Source organism: Prionailurus viverrinus, chromosome B1 (assembly GCF_022837055.1).
Source record: "Prionailurus viverrinus isolate Anna chromosome B1, UM_Priviv_1.0, whole genome shotgun sequence".
NCBI lineage: Eukaryota > Metazoa > Chordata > Mammalia > Carnivora > Felidae > Prionailurus > Prionailurus viverrinus.
In genome coordinates this window covers 128,464,095-128,488,204 of record NC_062564.1, presented here as the reverse complement: position 1 = coordinate 128,488,204, position 24,110 = coordinate 128,464,095, and the positions used below count along the sequence as shown (strand labels likewise).

The following is a 24,110-nucleotide window of genomic DNA, read 5'->3' as shown; positions in this document are numbered from 1 at the left end:
GATGAAAGCTCAGGGCTGGAACCCACGGATTATGAGATGATGACCTGAGCTGAAATCAAGAGTCAGGCACTTAACTGACTGAGCCACCCAGATGCCCCTATTCATTCATTTTTAAATTTATCAATGTTTAGTGAATACCTATTATGAACCAGAAGCTTTGTTAATGTTAAGAGATTTTTTAAAATGGGGAAAAAAGAGGGTCCCTTCTCTGAGACAGTTTAATAGTATAGATTGGCATCTGATCTAATGATTTTGAGTCTTCCTTTCTCTGGAATTCATTAATTTAAACCCACGTTGATACACTACAAAGATTTGGGAGTGATCCAATTCTCCTAAAAGATTTGTTCTGGGAAATGGCTGTTTCTGGATGGAGTTTTATCCCCAACAAGTATTTTAGCATTTCCTCTTTCTTCTCTCTTATGGTTTACTCTGTATTAAACTATCACAACAAAGTGAATAAGAATATTTTCTTGAATATATGGACTTGAATCTCAGCAATTTTTTTATTATCTAAGTACATTATTTTGGGGGTAAAAAAAAAGACTATATGCTTTGCTCCTAAAGAAGTACAGACAGAATTTAAGTACAACAAAACATATGTTTAAATTTTATTGCAATATTAATTCTTATTTCATAAATATACTCATATAAGGAATACAAAAAGGACAAAAATTTTATTTTTCAGCCTCTTTAAATTGTTTAAAACTCAGAACATATCTGTATATCTTTATAGAGAATTAGTATAATTTGGAGGCCCTGGAAGCTTGGGAGAGTGAGTATTTGAACTGGTTCTTCACGTGATTCCTTTTTAAAATATGGGGGCTTAAACATTTTTTTAAGTTCAGAGTATTAGAACAATGTACATTCTAACATTATACAATAGTCCATATTTTAATATGGAAGTTTACTTATGATTTTTTTCATTTAAAAGGATCTCTTAATAGATTTTCATTTGACTTTCAGTGTTTACATAGCCTTGCCTCTGTCACTGTTGAAATGAACCTTTTGAAATGTAGAAGTAAAGTTCTGTAAATATAAAATAGCTGCCTAATCAAGTTTTCATATCACTATCAAACTAGTTTTGAGATCAGGTGTCAAAACTAAAACTGCAAGTGAATTTTTTGAGACAAACTGTCTGTTACCTTCATTCAGAATGGCAGATTCTTTCCTCACAGAAAATTACTTCCTTTTCCCTTCCCCAAATAATAATAGGCAAAATATATTCAACTTAAATTGACATTTCCTCAGATATAGTTTAGTCGCTTAGACTCCTGATAACTTCAGCTTTCAAAACCTGTAAAAGGTAATCATCTCTTTTTGTGGGCTAGAAAATAGTCCTCTTAAAGACTTTGGCTCATGATAGATTACTCTATTATTCCTCATAGAATCATCAGGCTGTTAAATACTAGAATAATATATCTTTATAGTTTTAATTCCTATCATTCATGAATATTAATCGAAATAATTCCCGTAAGGAGATATGGATTGTATAATTACTTTAGAGAGTGTCTTTGGTGACATTCATACCATGAATAAAGAATATTTTGAATGAAGACTTTGGAATTTCTCTGGTTCTTTATCTATAAAGTAAGAATAATAGTATCTGAACCAGAATGTAGTTTTTAGCAGAAAATGAGACAACACATAATGTACTTAGTATTTTGTCAAATATATAGTAGAGAGTTAATGTATGTTTTTATACTAATGTGCTCATGGTTGGAGCAGGTAGAAATGGTGCTGTTTGACAACATGTTGAGAAGTCTTAGTATTACTAAAAGAAAAAAAGACCACATATATATGAAAACTTAGCTATTAATCTGAGAAAAGTGATAGAACCTCTTACTGTCTTTTAAATGAAAATTACTGTCTGTGCGACATGGAATTAAAAAAATTGTAAAGAGGGGTGCCTGGGTGGCTCATTCGGTTAAGCATCCGACTTCGGCTCAGGTCATGATCTCACAGTCTGTGGGTTCGAGCCCCACATCAGGCTCTGTGCTGACAGTTCAGAGCCTGGAGCCTGCTTCGGATTCTGTGTCTCCCTCTCTCTCTGCCCCTCCCCTGCTCATGCTCTGTCTCTCTCTGTTGCAAAAATAAATTAAAAAATTTAAAAAAAATTTTTAATAAAAAAAATGTAAAGATACTCAATAGCAATATTAATTAATTTGAAAAGACCTCTGGTTAACTTCAGGCTTAAAATAGAGTTGATAAGACACTGCTTTATTCCGCTTTGTGAGTGGATGATAGATAATTAAAAGGTAACCTGCCTTTTGTCAGATAGTGTTCCTGATGGCTAGTGAAATTACACAAACTAAAGGATAAAAGATGGCATTTTAAATCAGAAAAAAAACATTTTTCATGGTACATTAAGGATTCGTTGACCAGAAATCCATGATATTATACTGGATACAGCTGATGGCAGGTTTGTTTTATTTTCAGAAAATCTGTATTTTGTAAAGTTGAAAAAATAAGGAATGAGTTTTAAAGCTCTAATGTAGGCTTTAGGAATAATATGTAATTAATCTAGAAAGGAAAAGAAGACAACTTATACCTGTAAATAAATAGTCCATTTCTTTTTCATTACTCTGTAATGATTGTTTGAATCAAAACCGAAATTCTCACTGCAGTCCAAAATTTATCTTATGTCAAATCTTTTATTTCTGTTACCATAAGAATCTACTGAAACTGATAATATGTTAATTGCAAAGGCTTCATTGGTTTGAAATGTTCCGAATGGACACTGTGAAGAACAAACTGCTTTAGTAAAGACTGCCTTCAAACTAAAATTTATTCTGATCACTTGTAGTCTGACTAATTCCAGTTAGAACAGATGTTAAGTTGTAAAAATATTATTTCATTTTTATTGCTTCTACATCCATGATTGAGCCAAGCCTTAAAATTTAAGTCTGGAGTTAGGAAGTGGGGGGAGAAGGAAGTAGAAAAATATGTTCTTTCAGTTTGGCAAATACTCATATGCAAAATAACATCAATTTGGAAAAAGAACACTGGGTTTTTTTTTTTCATTTACCTATCCTGGTTCACATTGTAATAATACAAAATGTTTCATCTTTTGGAACACTTTGTTTAATCTGTTCTTTACCAAGAGAAATGTATGAGTTAATACCAGTAGTTCTAAGAAATAATTAGGAACATCTTTTTTAAAATGTCTCTTACTTTCTCTACTTGCTTTATTTAAAAGCCCCATTTTTCATTGCTAAGAACAATATATATTATGCTTACATTGCAACTCTCTTCTGGGTACTCAAAGTACCTTGAAATCCATTTAATTTATGACCTTTTTCAATGTTTAGACAAATATTTTTCTAAAGTGTTCAATATAATACAAAATTCCTAAATAAAGTGCATTTAATCAATTGCTCCATTTAGAATTACTTAGGCATTAATGATATAATTTAACATACAAACAACACCTACAAATGAGTTGATCATTTTAATGAACATGTATTGTTTTTATTTGGATGTGTACTAAGCACTGGCAAATGCATTACAGTAATGAATTTCTTAGCATTTACAGATAACAACTCTTTAATAGTTTTGTGTTTCTGTTTATTATTTATTATAGCATTTCTAATCCTTCCATTTTTTATCTTATAGGAAATAAATGATGTGGATGTTCAGGAACTTGTAAGAAGGTCAATTGGAAGGTTAACAATCATTCGGCAGACGTTTCCAGTCCCCCAGAATATAAGTCAGCGATGTTTCCGTGGCAACCATCGAATATCTTCAACATTGTGTGATCCAAAGGATCCATTTGCTCAGAATATGGAGGTATATTCTAAGTGCTACAGTATTTCTCTCAAGGTGCTTTGTTGGCCAATTGTAGAGAGAGCTCTTTGAGTTGTTTTAGATTTAGAATTATACATGTTTCCATTTTCTGAGCTATTCTCTTCCTCTGGAAATTTTCTAAGTCTGATGCAGGAGTCCTAAGAATTTGTGTCTTTGATCTTTTTGACCTCATTGTAGCAAAATATATACTTGTTAAAAAAATTAAATACATGAAAGTTATTTCCTTCCCAGCAAGTAGATCCATAGCATTTACTGTGTTGGAATTTGTGATTGATATTCCTTAATGCCAGATGGCAAATTATTAGGCTAATAAATTTGCTTGTTTTTTTCTGTATAACAAGGACATAGAAATATATTTTTAAAGATTACTCTCTAGTTTAAAGACATTCGCCAAAAAACTATTTAGAAATTCAAAAGATACTATAGTGTTATATATTCCTATCCAAACCAGAAAGGATATGGCTGAAACCTTTGCTCTTCAGAATACAACAAAGAATTCGAAGGTAAATAAATAAAATCTCTGAGCAGCAAAATAGAGAACATCAGGTGCCTGCAGTTTACTCATAAGGATGTCCTTTAACTACTCACCTAGAGTCCATTTTCTTTTTCTTAAGGAAAATGCTATCAGATTTTGTTTCATTTAGTTTTATTTCCTTTGCACTGGAAATTTTAATATGTCAATTTGAACAGGGTGTTAAAAAAAAAAGCAGACACATCAATAGTAGGAAGCCATAAGGAGTACTTTCTAGCAAGGCAAGAGACAAGAAAAATAAATCAATCAGATCTACTAATTCAAATATCCTATGAATGTAGACTTGCCTTATAAAAACAACTCTGTGTCCTAAAACAGTTCCTAAGGATATAGTTGTAGTATACTGCTAGAGTAGTAGTATTTAGATAGTAATTCTGAGATAACAAAAATTAAAATATTGGTCAATTTCAGAAGTTGGAAGAATATATGTTTTAGAAAATTATTCCTTCACAACGTTTACTATAGCAAGTGTTTTAGTGCTTAGAGATACTCAGTTTGAACAGTTTAGAAATATAACCCTATGAGAACTAATTCATCCCCAGTAATACTAGATAAATCAGGTGATTTTGTAAAAATGACCCATTCTTTTAAAAAGCATCTCCACGCTTTTTCTATCCTTAGTCACCTGTGGATTTTTTTTTTAGATGAATTACTGTTGATCCAATCACTTCTTCATACTTGCAGTCAACCTAAGAAGCAGCTATATTTCCCAGGTAGCTAGCTCCAGGAGCATTACCCACAGAACATTATGTTCCCAACTAGGCTTTAGGCTTTTGTAGAATAGGTCTCCCCCAGGACCTGGTATCATAAAATCCCATAAAGTACACATCTATCTTTATTTCCTCCATCATGCCTACCACACTGCTTTGCTTCTTCTTGAATATTTGTGCATTTGAATGTAGCTAAGGAGAAGACAATGGTTAAACTAAGCCACTCTAGAGCCTAAACAAGAGCTGTTTAAATTTTAATGCCAGTCTTACAGATATGCTTATAATGACCAATCTTTTCATATTAATTGGTCATGAGTATGATTGATATGAAAACGATAGAATTCTAAATGGATAAAAACGTAGAATTTTGCTTAAGAAAAATTTGAAATATTAAAGGCTATCTCATCAAAGGAAATGGCAGGAAATGTACAAATTGGAAAAGTAGAAAGTAACTACACAGTATGTTTTTCCAAATTTTCATTCAAATTCTAGTTGGTTAACATATAGTGTAATATTGGTTTCAGGAGAATTTAGCAATTCATAACTTACACGTAACACCCAGTGCTCATCATAACAAGTGCCCTCCTTAATACCCATCCCCCCACCCACATCCCACTGCCCACTTCTAGCCCATCCCCCACCCACTTCCCTCCATCAACACTCAATTTGTTCTCTCTTGTGAAGCGTCTCTTATGGTTGTTTCCCTCCCTCTCTCTCTTCCACCCTTTCCATATGTTTATGTTTTGTTTCTTAAATTCCACATATTAGTGAAATAACATGGTATTTGTCTTTCCCTGACTTACTTCACTTAGCATAGTACACTCTAGCTCCTTCCACGTCATTGCAAATGGCAAGATTTCATTCTTTTTGATGGCTGAATAGTATTCTATTGAATATATATACACCAAATCTTCTTATCCATTCATCAGCCAATGGACACTCAGGCTCTATCAATAGTTTGGCTATTGCTGATAATGCTGCTATAAACATCAGGGTAGTGTACCCCTTTGAATCAGCATTTTTGCTTCTTTTGAATGAATACATAGTAGCACGATTGTTGGGTCATAGGATATTTCTATTTTTAACTTTTTGAGGAAATTCCATGCTGTCTTCCAGAGTGGCTGCATCATTTTGCATTCCCACCAATGGACGGACTACATAGTATTGTAAAGCACATTCACCTAAAAGCACAATCCTTCTGATTCTGTTAATGAGTTTCTTGAAATCAGGGAGCAAACATTTTATTTGTTTATTTATTTATTTATTTATTTATTCATCTTCATATCCCCCAGACCTATATGATAAATTAAGGATGTACAGGAAGCACCACACCTCTTATCCCCACCTTCGTCTTACTCCCTTCAAACCCACAGATGGAAGAAAATAAGAAAATTACTTTTTCTTTGAGGATTTACTACATAGTAATTTCCCTATTATATGTAATAAATTTTGACAGAATAATGTATAAAAGAAAAATTGACAGAATCTTTTATATGTGAAGATTTATATAATTAAGTATCTAAATCTAAATGTATCTAAATGCAGGGCTGTTGAATTTAAGATGTTCCACTAAAAGCAGAGCATTTGATATAGAGGCTTACCTTGGGGAAAATTTTATCTTACTGAAGTTAAAGAAAAACAACAAGATAGTATGCATTAAAAATTTGGGAGTACAGGTTTCCTTTGGAGAAGTAACCCTCTCAACTTGGAGCTCATAAAAAAATGCAGGTAAATATGTCCACAGACAGACCTTTATCTTATCAGCTGGGTACTATTAAAAGTAGTAAAATAAAGGTATGAAAATATGACTGAAGAGAGCTCTAAAAATAGAGACCCAGCCGTAAAATGGAAACCCGAACTATAAGATCACAATAATCAGTACAACAGGGAAGAAGAAGGTACAGTGGGCCTGTGTAGAGATCTTTGGGCTGTTACTTAATTTAACATTTATTTATTTTTGAGACAGAGAGAGACAGAGCATGAATGGGGGAGGGTCAGAGAGAGAGGGAGACACAGAATCCGAAACAGGCTCCAGGCTCTGAGCCATCAGCCCAGAGCCTGACGCGGGGCTCGAACTCACAGACCATGAGATCATGACCTGAGCTGAAGTCGGAGGCTTAACCGACTGAGCCACCCAGGTGCCCCTTAATTTAATGTACATAGAAAGAAAAGGTTTAGAAGGAACAAAAAACAAGTTTCCCAAATCTTTAAATTAGTGCCAGAAAGACTAAAATCCAGGATGAGTTGAAGTTGCAAAATAAATGTTAAAGGAAACTTTTAGCTCTATAAACAAAGGTTTTAGCAATATATGAAGCAAGAAGAAAGTGAGTCATTCACTGCTTGGTGAAGCTAATGTTAGCTTGGTTGCTAATGGAGAGAAAATAGAAAAGTCAGTTTTTTTGTTTGTTTGTTTGTTTGCTTGCTTCTGTCATCTCCATCTAAGAAAAATTGTCTTCAAATTGGAAAAGTTAGAATAAATTTTTTTTAATTAAACCACTTTTTTTTAAAGAGCAGGGATTTGGATATGGTAAGAGTATACCTTACTGCTTTAAAATGAAACTTAAATAATAATTGTTAAGAATAGTAAATAAAGTGGTAGATACGATCACAATATTATAATTTAGAAATACTGGAGAAATACCTCAGAAGAAGATCCCAGTACATGAAATTGGTATATCGTTCCACATTTCAAAAGGAAGGAAAAAAGATTCTGACAGAGTGTAGTATATTAAAGGTTGATGAATTATTTGGATAAACTGTAGAATGTATTATTAAGTATATCATTTGGGGTCCTTCATATGTGACCATAGGACTCTCTTAAGAACAAGCACTGGCAAGTCAAATCCTGTTTACTAATTGTTTATATTGAGAGAATTTTATAAATCTATTTATTGTATGTTGATTTTTATGTTGTGTTTGACATTTTTTAAGGAAAATTTATAGGAAAGCACAAAATCTTATAGGGAAGCATTAAAAAGTCTAGATAGATTGATGTCACTCAAAGATTTTCAATAAAGGACTAAGAATAGAAGATAGTAGTAAACACTGTTTTCAGATTTTTTTTCAAAAGGAAATTTAAAAAATTCAAAATATAGACAGTCTCATTATTATCCTTAAAAGGATAAACTCATAACTTATGAGTTTATTTAAAATTAAAAGTAATTTTTCAAATAGTTTACTAGTTATTTTTCTTACCCTCCAAATCTTTGAGCAAATTTGATATGCCTACAACATGGCTCAGATATATTTTGTAGCTTTGAGCACTTCTAATATCCATACTTTATTTTACTTCAATTTAGGAACTATGGAACTAGAAGAACATTCAACCACAGTGATAAACATTCTACTCTTGAAGTATGAGGAACTCTCTATGGTCATCCAAAAATACTGTTCATGTACTTATATTTTCAAATGTTTACCATTACACAAATAAAAATGAATAAAGTATGCCTATCAGATTTGCAAATGACGTAAAGCTAGGAGAGAAACCTTATTCTGGGCTGTATGATCAAGATCCAAATTATTAATACTCCCCAAATAATAAACGTAAAAGTTGAAATTTCAAAGAGATAAAGTATAGGCTCAAAGTCGTTACCCTAAGTCTAGTTGGATGAGACCTGGTTTGACAGCTGTTTAAGGTTATTGAGATGAAGGCCAATTTTGTTTGAACATAGCGCAAGTCTCATTTGCTCTACACCATTTCAGTGTAATCTTGGTCTCCATGTCAGAGCATTTTGCTATGATCAAGAGACATAACCTTATACTATTCTGTTCTAGTCAGATTGTATCTGCAATAATGTGTTGTTTATAAGTTCTAAACTCTGAACAGGAACATAAAAAAAAGAAAGAGAAGGAAAGAAGAAAAATGCTGAGATGATGAACAGCCTAGAAATTATACAAGATAATGAACAATTGAAGGAAAGAGAATGTTTCAGGGCAAGTGACGGATGTTATCAAATATCAGAAGGTTGTCAGATAGAGAAGGTGGGTGCTGGTGCTCAGTTAAGTTGGAAAACACGTGTAGTGAGAGTGAGAGGTAAATAATTGGTCAGCTGGTGGGAAAATGGAGTTTAAGATGTTAGAGGAGGTATGTGTTTGTGTCCAGTAATAGTCATTTGTGTTAGATGTAGCCAGAGTAGATGTCAAATTCATCTCTGTAGAAATTGCAGTGACTTTTTTTTTTAATGCTGGGCAAAAGTTTGAAATCACTGTGAAAGAGGAGTCAAAGACCTCATGAATACAGAGTGGCCAAGAGACGGGTAGGTGATGACAGAAAGGGACTCTAAAGTATAGTATAGGAAAGAGCATGAACCTCAAAAAAGAACAGGTGCTTTCCTGAGATAGAAGTAATGGAAGGGGTAATTGAAAGCTCACAAAATGTCACTACCTCCTTTCAATCCCACAGTTTGGAAGGTGGGCAAATGAATAGATGCAGTTTTTGTTGAAAACACCAGTCATACATATCAAATGCAAAGCACTCGTCTTTAGGAACAGCGTGGATGCTCAAGGTACATGCCTCAAAGCTCACAGAAGACACTGTGCCACCACAGTGTCAAGATTTGGATGGAACCCAAGTTGTCAGGTTTCTCACATCTTGACTTCTGTCAAACATGCCTGATGTTAAACCTGCCTTTCTTTTCTTCATCTTCTTTTGTTTGACAACTATTTATCAGAATGTGTACTAGCCGCTAGGAAACAAAAGTACAAAGGGGGAAAATTTGTACATGATGAGCCCCTATCCAGAAGGAGCTCATGTTCTAGTGGGAAAACCAGATTAAGAAATCTTAGAATTATGATATGTTCCAGTACAGGCATGCGTGTGTTACGGGAGACAAAGGAGACTGCCCAGTTAGCCTGGAAGCTGGTAGGGTCCTGAGAAGTTGTCAGGATAGGATTCTCCTAACTTCTGACCTGTTAATTGGATATTAGATGTTAACTAGTTGGAGAAAGGTAACAAGACATCAAAGAGTGTTATTCCAACAATTTCATATATACACTGAAAGCAATCAGTCAGAGGAAGAAGCCAAATAAAGCTAGAGAGATAAGAGCAAGCAAGATTTTTTATATATATATATGAAATTTATTGTCAAGTTGGTTTCCATACAACACCCAGTGCTCATCCCAACAGGTGCCCTCCTCAATACCCATCACCCACCCTCTCCTCCCTCCCACCCCCCATCAACCCTCAGTTTGTTCTCAGTTTTTAACAGTCTCTTATGCTTTGGCTGTCTCCCACTCTAACCTCTTTTTTTTTTTTTCCTTCCCCTCCCCCATGGGTTCCTGTTAAGTTTCTCAGGATCCACATAAGAGTGAAACCATATGGTATCTGTCTTTCTCTGTATGGCTTATTTCACTTAGCGTCACACTCTCCAGTTCCATCCACGTTGCTACAAAAGGCCATATTTCATTTTTTCTCATTGCCACGTAGTACTCCATTGTGTATATAAACCACAATTTCTTTATCCATTCATCAGTTGATGGACATTTAGGCTCTTTCCATAATTTGGCTATTGTTGAGAGTAGAGCAAGCAAGATTGAGGCAGTGATGCAAAGAAAGGTTAAAAGCGGCCAGATTATTGCAAATTATTGAGAAATTGTCAAAAGGTTTTCCTTTTGGGTCTTCACAGTCTAAATCAGACTGAATTTTGATTCATCAAGTACTTTTATCTTCAAGTCTTCATTCATTGCAGATTTAAGCTACTCCCCTAGTCTGTCTAGTAATTATCTGGCAGGGGAAGGGCAGGGAGGTGAAGGTGAGGATAGCCTGCCTTACTATTTCCTTACAAAGAACAAGGGTACCTGGGTGGCTCTGTCGGTTAAGCGTCCAACTTCGGCTCAGGTCATGATCTCTCAGTTCGTGAGTTCAAGCCCCACTTTGGGCTCTGTACTGACAGCTCAGAGCCTGGAGCCTGCCTCAGATTCTGTGTCTCCCTCTCTCTCTGCCCCTCCCCTGCTCACACTCTGTCTCTTTCCATCTCTCAAAAATAAATAAACATTAAAAAATTTTAAAAACAGTATTTCCTTTTAAATAACAAGTTGGTATTTCACATAGTGCATGAGAGTATGCAATGTCTCTTTTAAGAAAGGCCTGCCTTCCATTAATGTTACACATATAAAACTATGTTTGATATACACAAATGATTAAAGATTCACCTAGTAAAGAAAGAAAACTCACAAGGCACTATTAGGAAGTGCTTATTACCAGTTTCTCATAGCATTAAACTGTCATCCCAGTAGTTGAAATTTAGTGCCATTTTGTGATGTGGGCAGACAATTTCATAAGATTCCTTCATAATTACTTATAAGCAAGGGGCAGTCAACATATTGTCCCTTTTATTTTGAGGAAAAAAACTGTGATACCAAGATACTTTTAAAAAGCTGAAGAAATTTAAATACCTTAAGATGGATTTAACTTTCATAGCTACATTGATTTCTCATTTTTGTTTTACTTTATGTTGCATTTTTCTTTCAGAGGAGTAATAATAAAACATCTAACAGCCTTTATTGACTTTGAATACCTCTTGATGTTTATGTTTTCTAAATAAGTTCTAATTTCTTTGAAAAATAAACACCTTCTACAAATGACAGCATAGATATTAGTTCTGTCAAGAGTAAGTGTAAGAATGCAACAGATCATAGTGACAATTTTCATGACCTTTTTTGCAATTTATATAGAAGGAAAATAATAACATGATTGCTTTAAGAAGAAAGCATTAATTTAAATACATATTCACAGTTATTTATATTTATTTATATGGCCACTTATTTATAATGGTATCTGTCATGTTAATGAATTAGAATGCATGTGTATGCCTAGATAATGTTGTGTAGATCCTTGATAATTGTAATTTTATCAATGGCCATGCGTTTTCTCATTTTTTTCATTACCAAATCCCCATAGACATGCACATATACACACATGGCTGCTTCTTCTTCTTTTTTTTTTTTTAGCACCTATGACACTTATTTTATATGTAAGATCGAGTTGATATTTCTCCATCTGAATAATCAGAATGCAAAGACTTGACATATTCAGAAAATGTATTATTCAGTTTGCCCTTCCAATCTGAAGCCCTTAGATCCTTACCTCTTCAGAAAGAAATAAGGGCCAGTGATTTTCTAAGGTCTGACACTAACAGCCTTGCCTCTGTCGAAACTTTTCTTTTTTATCTTCTCTTTCACACCTAAATAAGCTGAAAAAGCAATTGAGGCATACAATCAGACAAGACTTCATTGTCAACGGCAAAATTGCCCAGGAAATGAAAAAAGAAACCTTTTGCTTAATAAATAACCCAGTAAACCAGCCATCTATGACATGAACGGAGGCAGCAGAGCTGATGATTTTCTCCTAATTCTTGATGGTTGGCATCAGTGATTCTAATGATTACTGTCTAATGTCTTTTCAGATTTCAAACCTTTACATATATGACACGGTGCTTCTGCTTGCTAATGCTTTTCATAAGAAACTGGAGGACCGAAAATGGCACAGCATGGCAAGTTTGTCATGCATCAGAAAGAACTCTAAGCCCTGGCAGGGAGGGCGTTCCATGCTGGAGACTATCAAGAAGGTAACTTGTGACTAACGTTTCACTCTCCTTAATTTTCATGTAAAGGGATACAATAAATCATTTTTGAGGGCATATCTTTCAAAAGGATGTTTTTTGTCACCAACATTGTCAGTCCAAAGCACAAAACAGTGTAATAGATGAGTAAATATTAAAAACAACAACAACAACAAGGTCAGAAAGTCACATGCATGTATAAAACAAGGAGCCGTTACCTATTTGTAAGGATATATTACACGAGTATAGTTAGTGGTTGAAATTATTTGAATTGTATTTGTTATACCATTAGTATTAGAAATACTCAAATTATTTTGGTGCCTGTGACAAATACAAATACTTGTTTTTGTTTGTTTGTTTGTTTGTTTGTTTTCTTTAAAATACACCATCAGGGGCATCTGGGTGGCTCAGTCGGTTAAACGTCTGACTTTGGCTCAGGTCATGATCTCTGGTTTGTGAGTTCAGACCCCGCGTCGGACTCTGCTGGCAGCTCAGAGCCTGGAGCCTGCTTCAGATTCTGTGTCTCCCTCTGTCTCTGCCCCTGTCCTGCTCACACTCTGTCTCTCTAAATAAATAAATAAATAAATAAACAAACAAACATTAAAAAAAATTTAAATACGCCATGAACTGAAAAAAATAAACACAAGCCGTCACTGTTTTCCAATTACATGATACATGGTAAGACATTAGAAGCAATGATCTTTAATTTATCTTATAATCAAGATAGAATTCATAAGCAGTACTATTTTGCAGCATTTAGGAACTATTTTAGCTATCTGGTGTGTTCTCCTTCCTCACTGTCAGTGTGGTGTTTAGCCTGGCTGTGACCCGCTCTGGCTCAGTACCTGCTCCGTTCCCAGGAGGCACTTTATGCCGTTAGGCTTCTCTCAATGGTTTGAGCAATTCTGCAGTTTATTAGCCTCTTTGTCATGTCATCCTTGCTGGCATTTTCTGTCTGTCTCACACAGCTTCTTGGATTTAAAATGAAATGATTAATAAAACAAACAAATGTCTCCTGTACCCTTTACACAAAGAAGAGAGACATTTAGAAGTTTATGTTCTTTATTTTACCCATCCTTTTCCTCTCTGCACGTGTTTGCCTTCCTCTCATGAAACAAAAAAAGAAATAGCTAGTTGAAAGAAATGTGAATGCATTTAGAAAAGCCAGAGAAAAACCTAAACATCTATCATTAGAAGTGAACTAGAGGTACAAAAAAACAGAAGTGGAAGAAAGAAATGTTGCAAATGGAGAATAGCCTGGATCTTTCTCTTGGTATGTTTCCTTTTTGTAAAAAGAATCGCTTTAATGAGAATTTAGGCACTTATCAGCAGAAGTGCTTGAAAATCAAATGCATTGAATATATTGGCAGAGTAAGATATTTCAACTAAAATATGAATAAGTCAAATCTAAACTCAAGGTGTTGCCAAGATCTCCCTATCTGTCCATGTAGAGATTTGGCAGGTATGAATCCAAGGGAAGTTGTTGAACATGATTCTGATCCTGCCAATTTATTAGTTCAAGCTTTGGCTAGGATGCAGGAACTTGAATATATTCATTCTTCTGAAGCTTTCTCACAAAGACAGAATAATAGTTTGGGAGGTTGCTTAGGAGATACTTACTTAGTGAAAGTATTAGTGGGAAGGAAATAAAGATACCATAATATGTAGGTAGTTCTTATGGAACAGTTCAATATATAAAATGTTGCTGCTGGAAAATGTATAATCAAAACAATAATATGATAATTATGACATTTATTTGGGGGGAATATTTATATATTTGTCCTGGTGAGCTTTCAGCCTAATGATGCTTTTTAAAGAAATGTATCCATTCAGTGTATTTAAAGACTAAGTTTGAATGATATATGTCATTGCAGATATTCAGTTACATTATTTTTTTAGTAAACTCTATGCCCAACGTGGGACTTAAATTCATGACCCCAAAAGCAAGAGTCACATGCTCAGTTTCATTATTTTTTGTTCCACATTTCAAATTGACTTAAAAAAAATGGAGTTGTTTTTTTTTTCCAGTCATAACTTTGCCTCATATGAGTGTTCTGGTCATCCCTTTCAGATGCCAAGGCTGATAATACTCCACATACCAAAAAATTTTGAGAGAAAGATTACTACTCATACAGGAACTCCCAGGAGAGCAGAGTGGGCTCAGGAATGTCCAGGCTGGCTTGACCAAGCAGCAGGAGTGGGCTGGGCCCAGGTAGTGACTAGGAAGTAGGACTGGGGAAAGTTCCCATTTACTTGGGCTAGAGATTTTCAAGGCTTAAATTTCCAACTGGTATCAGACAAAAAGTTGCGGGATGAGCTTTGTTGATCAGCCTGTCCAAATGTGGAGCCACAGGGGAAAGGGAGACCAAAGCTTAGAAAGAAATCAGCAGCCAAACATCACAAATGAGGTCAGGCTCCTTATTACAGTGGGAATATTCTAGTAATAAAATTTTTAATTACATTCAAATAACCCCTGCATGAAAGTCTCTATGAAAGGCATGCCGTATATACTTTACAAAGCCTCTGTGCTACTGCATGGAGACAACGAAGTGAAAGAATGAGGGTCTGTCCCTTAATTAATTTCTATTCTTTTTAACGGGGTGAGACAAAAGAGATAAAAAAGCAATGCAGCTGACATAAGTACTGTAAATGTCCAGAACATTTATACAGGGGGAGATAGTGGTTTCCATAAATTGAAGGTTTACAATTTATTTTATGAATTGATAGAATAGGTACTTCCACATTTCTCTTCTTTAAAAAAAAAGAGGCTAATTCTCAAAAGTTTATTTCTCCAAGGTATTATCAGTGACCTTGAAGCCATGCTATTTATATGAATTTTTAGATTATTTTTGAGAAAATGATATTTTTGTAAAATATTGGGTCTACCTATCCATGGACATGATATCTATCCATATAGTCATCTTTTATAGCCCTCAGTAAAGACTTACAGTGTCCTTCATACATATTTTCATTATATTTTTCTTAAAATTTTATGAATTTTTGATTATGTGTATCTTCACATGTGACACTATCATGAATATAATCTATTTCCATTATGTTTTCAAACTACATATTGTAGGTATGTAAGGTAGTGGTTGATGTCTGATATATTTGGTGATTAAGCTGATCAACTCTTGAAACTTGAGTCCTGATTCTCACCTCTTTCTTTGTAGTTTATTCTCTTGTCTTTTCAAGTGGACATTGATACCATCCTCAAGTAAAACTAATGTTGTCACCTAATTCTAATATTTTATGTATTTTTTGAACTTTTAAAAAACTTTTCTTGGGGGCTGTCAGGTACACCATAGAGCTCTGTGTACTTCAGAAGTGGCCACTTTTCCCTGCTTGAGGTGACGATATCAAGTCATATCTTTCTCTGAGACGTAGAGGTGAGGACTCAACCTCTACAGAAGAGATGCAACTGACACCAACCTGGCCTAGAGCTGACCTGCAGAACCCTGACATGCAGGACACAGTATTTTCCAGCTCTCATCTGATGCATTCTTCAATTCTTCATCTTAGTTTTAATGCTAATTCACCACTCACATGTGGCACTTCCAGCTCTTGGGAAGAGGGAACCTTAAGCTGTGATGTTAGTGGCACATCGGAGGCAGAGACCTGATGTGGGGATCTACATGAAAATGTTTGTAGGTGAATTTGCAGGATGAGCCAGCAACAGAGATACAGTGGCCGGTGAGCAGTCTCTAGGCCAAAACTTGTGATTTGAGCAACATACATAAATATGGCAATGTGCAAAGAAAATTTAAGGGGATTTCTTCAACATTTTATTGACTGTCTGGATAAAGAAGAAAATGTTGCCATAGACATTGCGGGGCCTTTGTGCATGCAGTGATAGGGGTATTGATATAACTGGGGAGTCATGTTATTTTTATATATCTGATATATTGTCAAGTTAGCTCACATACAGTGTATACAGTGTGTTCTTAGCTTTAGAAACAGATTTCTGTGATTCATCACATATATACAACACCCAGTGCTCATCCCAACAAGTGCCCTCCTCAATGTCCATCACCCCCTTTCCCTGCCCCCACCCCCACCAACCCCCAGTTTGTTCTCTGTTATTAAGAGCCTCTTATGGTTTGCCTCCCTCTTTGTTTCTATTTTTTTCTATACCCTCCCCCATGGTCTTCTGTTAAGTTCCTCAAATTCCACACATGAGTGAAAACATGGTATCTTTCTCTGACTGACTTATTTCATTTAGCATAATACCCTCAAGTTCAATCCACATTGTTGCAAATGGCAGGATTTCATTCTTTTCTATTGCTGAATAGTATTTCTTTGTGTGTGTATATATGTGTATATATATTTTATATATATATTAACATATATATGCATTATATACACACACACATATAAAATACATCTTCTTTATCTATTCTTCAGTTGATGGACATTTGGGCTCTTTCCATAATTTGGCTATGCTGTAAACTTGGGATACCCCTTGGCACCCCTATGAATCAACATTCCTGTATCTTTTTGATACATTCCTAGCAGTGCTGTTGCTGGGTTGTAGGGTAATTATATTTTTAACTTTTTGAGGAACCTCCACACTATTTTCCAAAGTGGCTGCACCAGTCTGCATTTCCACCAAAAATGCAAGAGGGTTCCCCTTTCTCCACATCCTCACCAACATCTCTTGTTTACTGAATTGTTAATTTTAGCCACTTTGACCCATGTGAGGTGGTATCACAATGTGGATTCTTCTCAGAGCTAGAACAAGCAATCCTAAAATTTGTATGGAACCACAGAATACCCTTAATAACCAAAGTAATGTTGAAAAAGAAAACCAAAGCTGGAGACACCACAATCCCAGACTTTAGCCTCTACTACAAAGCTGTAATCATCAAGACAGCATGGTATTCGCACAAAAACAGACACATAGACCAATAGAATATAATTGAGAACCCAGATTTGGACCCACAAATGTATGGTCAACTAATCTTTGACAAAGCAGGAAAGAGTATCCAGTGGAAAAAAGACAGTCTCTGTAGCAAATGGGGCTGGGAGAATTGGATGGCAACATGCAGAGGAATGAAACTGGACCACTTTCTTAACACCATACACAAAAATAAATTCAAATGGATGAAAGACCTAAATGTGAGACAGGAAACCATCAAAACCCTAGAAGAGAAAACAGGCAACAACCTCATTGACCTGGGCTGCAGCCAATTCTAACTTGACACATCTCCACGGACAAGGGAAATAAAAGTAAAAATGAACTATTGGGACTTCATCAAGATAAAAGCTTCTGCACAACAAAGGAAACAACCAACAAAACTAAAAGGCAACCGATGGAATGGGAGAAGATACTTGCAAATCACATGTCAGATAGAGGGCTAGTATACAAAATCGATGAAGAACTTACCAAACTCAACACCTGAAAAACAAATAATCCAGTGAAGAAATGGGCAGAAGACATGAATAAACATTTTTTTCCAAAGAAGACATCCAAATGGCTAAAAGACACATGAAAAGATGCTCAAAATAATCATCTGAGGAGTCATCTTAAAGTGTAAACTGTGAACAAATGAAATCATTTGCAAAAATCTATACAGACAGCCCATCTGCCACTCAACTTTATCATGGCTATCAATGAGATCTTCTTTGACAGTTACCTGACTCAATCTTAGAACATCAGATTTAATGTGTGGAAGACTAATTACATGAGAAACCTGAACTTGAAGACATTAACCAGTCTATCACCATGAGTGGCATGTTGATTAGGATGTCCCAGCTGCTTCCAGATGCAGAAGTCCTTCTTGCAATGCCAGGTGTGCACCCCCCTGCCCCACTGCCTTGGTGGAGATGGACCATGGCTTAATCACTGAGCCCCATGTGGGTGAGTGCTCACCCATAACCACTCTGTGTTCTCAGGAAAGCAGATGATCAAACTTCAAGAGTCTCCTGAAAATATGCCTGCAAGGCAAATGCCTCACACTGCCATCCTTTTTGCTCACAATGATCTCGTTGGCAAAGTTCAACCTGGGGACAAAGTAAACATTACAGACGTCTATCTATAATGTTACTTACTGAGTCAATTCAAGAGTGAGTAATGTGAAGTCTGTCTACAAAATCCACATTGATGACATTTATTATCAGAAAATTGATGCAGAACATTTGCATAAAGAAGTAGATGAAGATATAGAACAGAAACTTTTTCAGAGAAGCATGTGGAATTGCACAAAGAACTTTACAAAAAAAGAAGGCATTTATGAGATCCTTGATTCAGCCTCAGCTCCAAGCTTGTAAGAACACGAGGATTTAAAAAGGGGGGAATCTTGCTTCAGCTTTTCCTTGGAAAAAGGAAAGATTTTAGTCACATGGGAAGGGTCAGACTTTGTGCTGAGAACAACATCCTGATGTGTGGTGACCCAAAGACTAGTAAGTTCCAGCTTCTGCATGTGTTCAACCCCGTCTCCTGGGACCAACTAACATATATATATATATATATATATATATATATATGGAATGACTTTGAGATAAGGCAAGTGGGCCTGAAACTGGTACCTTTGTCCTGAGTGACAGTAGCATCTGCTGTATTGATAAGTTTGTGAAGATAAATGAAAATACAAGATCAGCATCGCACAAAGTCATGGGATGACTGACTCTATTGCAAAGGCTGGGATTATTGGTAAGCTCAATGCATGCACCCTTATCCTGGCAGCAGCAAATTCTATGGAGTCTCAGTGGAATTCTAAAAAACACAACCATTGGTGATATACAGCTACCTCACGTATTTTTATCAAGGTTTGATTTGATATTCCTCATCCTGGACCCGCAGGATAAAGCCTATGACAAGGATCTGATTCACCACCGTGTGGCTCTGTACTACCAGAGCAAGGAGCAAGTGGAGAAGAGGTTCACAAACATGGCGGCACTGAAGAATTACATTGCTTATGCTCACAGAACCGTCGTGTCTTGGCTGAGCCAGAAAGCCAGTCAGGCTCTCATCCAGGCTTATGTAGACTTGAGGAGGATGCAGAAGATTGGTAGTAGCTGAGGAATGGTTTCTGTATACTTTTGATAGCTGGACTCATGAGTTCACTTAGCAGAAACCCTGGACTGGCACTGTGGACATATCTCTTCTTACTACAGAAATAAGTGCCACCTCTCCGAAATGGAAAGAAAAGTTAGCTGAAGCACTGAAAAAACTTATTTTATGTAAGAACATCAGCTCTAAAATACAACTTTTTGAAGATATTCAAGGACACTCTGACATAGCAATTACCAAAGATATGTTTGACGAAGCACTTCGTGCTTTGTCTGATGATGACGTCTTGACAGTGACTAGAAAAGCTGTTTGCTTGCTCTGAATCTTTTGTGAATAGTGCTGTGTGTTCGGCTTGTCTGCACTTGGGCATTGCATTTGCATCCATATATGTTTGGTATATAGGCCGATCAGCTGCCGCTGCAGCCATCAGCAGAAATAGATTAAGATCATTATCTGGCTCCATAAAAATGTTTTAACTTGGGTTCCGTTTTCTTAGTAAAGTGTGTTTTCATAAAGTGTATGTTTTCATTACCCCACACACACACATTTTGAGTAAAAACATGGTGCCAATTTGCAACATACACGGTAGAAATTATTTTCTTGCCATGACATTTTTAGCACCAGGGCTTTTAATCTGTATATATATACAGATAGCAGGATGTCAGTGTTTTTGAAGATGGCAGTCTGGGTGTTTTTTGTTCGTTGGTCGGTTGGTTGGTTGGTTGGTTTGGTGTTTTTGGTTTTGGTTTTGGTTTTCTGCTAAACTCTCTAATAGCGAGCATCCATATGCTAGGGATTTATGTAATATGAGATAAGACTTTAAACCAGAGCCTTTTTCCCTGTTATAGCAGTCAAACATAATTCCTTCTAGAAGCTAGTTCTTATGGAATTAATGATTGGAAATGATCGAGTTCTAGGCTAATGTCTGCCACTTTATTGTAATATGCAAAACTTTTTTTTCTAAGTAAGTTATAGAGATAATTTAAAAAATAATAAAATAAAACTTTTCTTGGCTAACTGCTTTAGCTTCCACTTCTAAACTTTCATAATTTTGATAGTAAATAGAATCTTAGTTTTATAAATATGCCACAAGTATTTTGCTATTAAATATATCAAAGGTAGTATTTGAAAAGATATCTTTAATTCTTTTTTTAAGTTTTTTATTAATTTTGAGAGAGACAGAGACAGCGTTGAGTGGGGGAGGGTCAGAGAGAAAGAGAGAGAAAAAGAGAGAGAAAGAGAGAGAGAATCCTAAGGAGGCTCTGTGCTGCCAACGCAGAGGCCAACACGGGGGGTCAAACTCAAAAACCATGAGATTATGACCTGATCCGAAACCAAGAGTCGGATGCTCTGAGCCACCCAGGCGAACCCCTGAAAAGATATTTTTTTAATTAGATAAAGAGTGTACCTTTCCAATGCGTTTTGTTTTACTTTTTTTTTTTTTAATTTTTAGAATTCATTAGTAACCCTTACAATTTTAGAGTAGCAAGGTCAAATAAAGTTAACCCTTCCCCAATTTTAAGATGGAGAAAACTGAACCTCAGAAAAATTAAATGACTTATTAAGGGTTGTTTACAAAGCTAATTAGTTTCAGTACCAAGTTGTTTGGCTTCCAGCCTTGTGTTCTGTATACCATACCATCGACCCTTTTTCTTGTTCATAATGGTAGCTTTTATTCACTACTGTCAGATTCATTTGGCTAAAGAAAACACACACCCCAAGAAATCAAAGGTGTAAGTACCATGTGCAAATATTATGTTAACAATATCTTAGTGTCTGTCAATGTGGCTTTTTCAAATGCCTTGAATTTGGAGTTGAATTGATGAGTGACTGCATTTTTAAAAGCTCTTGTGACAAAACGTTTGTTAGCACACATATGCATTCTTTATTATGAGAAGCTACATTTAATTGGAATATATATTTTGGTAAGGACTCTTCATGTTGTATAATTTAGACTTGTTGATGTTATATATCCTAGAGAAAACTTTCAAACATTTTAAACTAAATGATAAGTAAAACAAAAGCTGAGCAGCTCTGGAAGAGAGTGGGGAGGACCTCCCCAGGTGGACTCCCACCACAACTGGTTCTTAGAAACACAGTTTGAAAACCAGGGACATTTAGAAACCAGTTTAATCCATACAAATATACCACCTTCCTTAGGCTCTGGAATAATATTACACCCAGGCAATGTGGGCAGAGTATTTTTATTTACAGACTTGTTCTAAAATTAAACGGCGATGATTTTCTATTTTTTCTTATTTTTAATGTTGATTCAGCTTCCAAGAGTACAGTCTGTTCATTCATGTATTTATCACTCCTTTAACAGACATTTATCAAATGTCTGTAGTGTGGAATGTATTATTCAAACTCTTTTATGTGATTATCCAAAAAAGAATTTAGAGCCTAGTAGTGAATATGGCATTATTATGCAAACAGCTGTACTCTAAGGTGAGAGACAATAAAAGGCCCCAAGCATGGCAAAAATAGGACCCCGTGGAATCTTAGAGCGTACTGTTCAGACCCCCATTTCTCAGCTGAGGTGCTCCTTCCTGGGAAGGCTGACACCTAGCCTCTGTTCAGGAACTGCTCTGGGCAGCAGGGAGCTGTTCCACTCCCTTCCTGGAATTGCATGCATCCAGTGACTGGTCATTGCACAATGGTCTGAGTTCCATGCCTCCAAGTGGAATAACTCCGAAGAGTTATTTTACTACAGACTGGCCATGGCATCACCTCAGCTGTTGCTGTATTTCCATCACTGTGTCACCTCTCCCTTTGTGGCCCTTATTCTCGTACTCCTTTGCAAGTGCTTTTCCTAGGAGCACTTCTGGTAACCTCCTGCAGACAAGCAAATCATTTCAGAGCTGTTTCCCTGGGAACCCGACCCAAAACACAGAAAACAGATGAGAAAATTTTCATGAAACTGGTAGCATATTAACGGGAACTTGAAAATTAACAGGTGTAAGATACGTAAAGCTATGGAGAAGAGGACATGTCAGGTGGTAGGAGCACTCTAGCTGACATATCTATTTGAATAAATCACGTGGACAGTGACAACAATTGACTAACTTACCAGAGTGGATAAAATGCATAGAGAGACTAGTCTAGACTGGAAAGATATAGAGGAAAGGAATTTATTTTGTAGGTGAGTAAAAGACCCTAAAGAGTTTTTGAACATGGATATGACAAAGATGAGACCTGAGTTTTAGAAAGAAAAGCCTTATATATTAAAAAAAAATTTTCAAAAATTCAAATTTGTTTAATTAAAAAAACTAAGAAAAATATTACACTCAAAATATGTGATTACATATAAAAGCACTGACATTTTCTGTGTGTTCTACATGAGTAAGACAACCAAGATTTGATAGATCCTTAAATCAAATACTTCTGCATTGGCATAATTGATCAGTTTCTGCTAAATGCTTTATGGTGATTTTTAAAAATTTTGTTTTTAACATTTATTCATTTTTGAGAGACACAGACAGACAGAGCATGAGTGGGGAAGGGGCAGAGAGAGAGGGAGACACAGAATCCAAAGCAGGTTCCAGGCTCTGAGCTGTCAGCACAGAGTCTGACGCAGGGCTCGAATCCACAAGCTGTGGGATCATGAACTGGGCTGAAGTCAGACGCTTAACCAGCTTAGCCACCCAGGCGCCCTAATGGTGATTTTTTTTAAATACGAAATGTGAGGAAATAGAACATATCGACACTTGTGTCACTATCTAAAATCATTTAGTACCAATATATTTTCTTGTATTGGTACCAAATCTATCTAAAAGAGATCTTTTTTTTTTAAGTTTATTGATTTTGAGAAAGACAGTGCACATGTGTGAGCAAGGGAGGGGCAGAGTGAGAGGGAGGGAGAATCCCAAGCAGGCTCCACACTAAAAGTATCCCTAAAAGAGATCTTGATGCATGTTGATATCTAAAGTATTCTTGAAGCACCTGAGTGACTCAGGCGGTAAAGCGGCCAACTCTTGATTTCGGCTTTGCTCACGACTCATTGTTGGTGAGATTGTGCCCTGCATCAGGCTCCACACTGACAGCATGGAGCTTACTTGGGATTCTCTCTCTCCTATCTCTCTGCCCCTCCTCTCTCTCTCTCTCTCTCTTCTCTCTCTCTCTCTGTCTCTCATTTGTCTTAAAATAAATAAACATTTTTAAAAAAGTATTCTTTGAAATGGAAAAAATATTGAATTTATTCTAATTCTTATATGGTAATGTATTCATTCAACAAATATTTACTGAGCACTACCATATGCTGTACCGTGAGATCACAAAATAAGGAAGGAAAATAGAAGTATTAAAAATAGTACGAGTGTGATCAATTCTACAAAAGGGGAAACACCAACTGTTCTGGAAATATGTGACTGGAGGACCTACTTAGGTATAAGAATGACAGATAAGTGGAAACATGTAACGTGAGTAGTTATTAGCCAAGAAAAGAAAAGGAGAGTATTCCAGGAATGGGGAGGAAGAATGTTTCATGCAAG

At 35.9% G+C, this 24,110-nt stretch overlaps 1 protein-coding gene across 1 annotated transcript in view; it reads left to right on the top strand.

The window, feature by feature from the left end:
* Positions 1-24,110, top strand: part of GRID2 (glutamate ionotropic receptor delta type subunit 2) — a 1,470,351-nt gene that overhangs the window by 892,678 nt on the left and 553,563 nt on the right. Inside the window, exons 6-7 of the mRNA XM_047856052.1 lie at positions 3,613-3,786; positions 12,453-12,614. Of these exons, the coding sequence (XP_047712008.1) occupies positions 3,613-3,786; positions 12,453-12,614 (336 nt within the window). The remainder of the gene's footprint in view (positions 1-3,612; positions 3,787-12,452; positions 12,615-24,110) is intronic.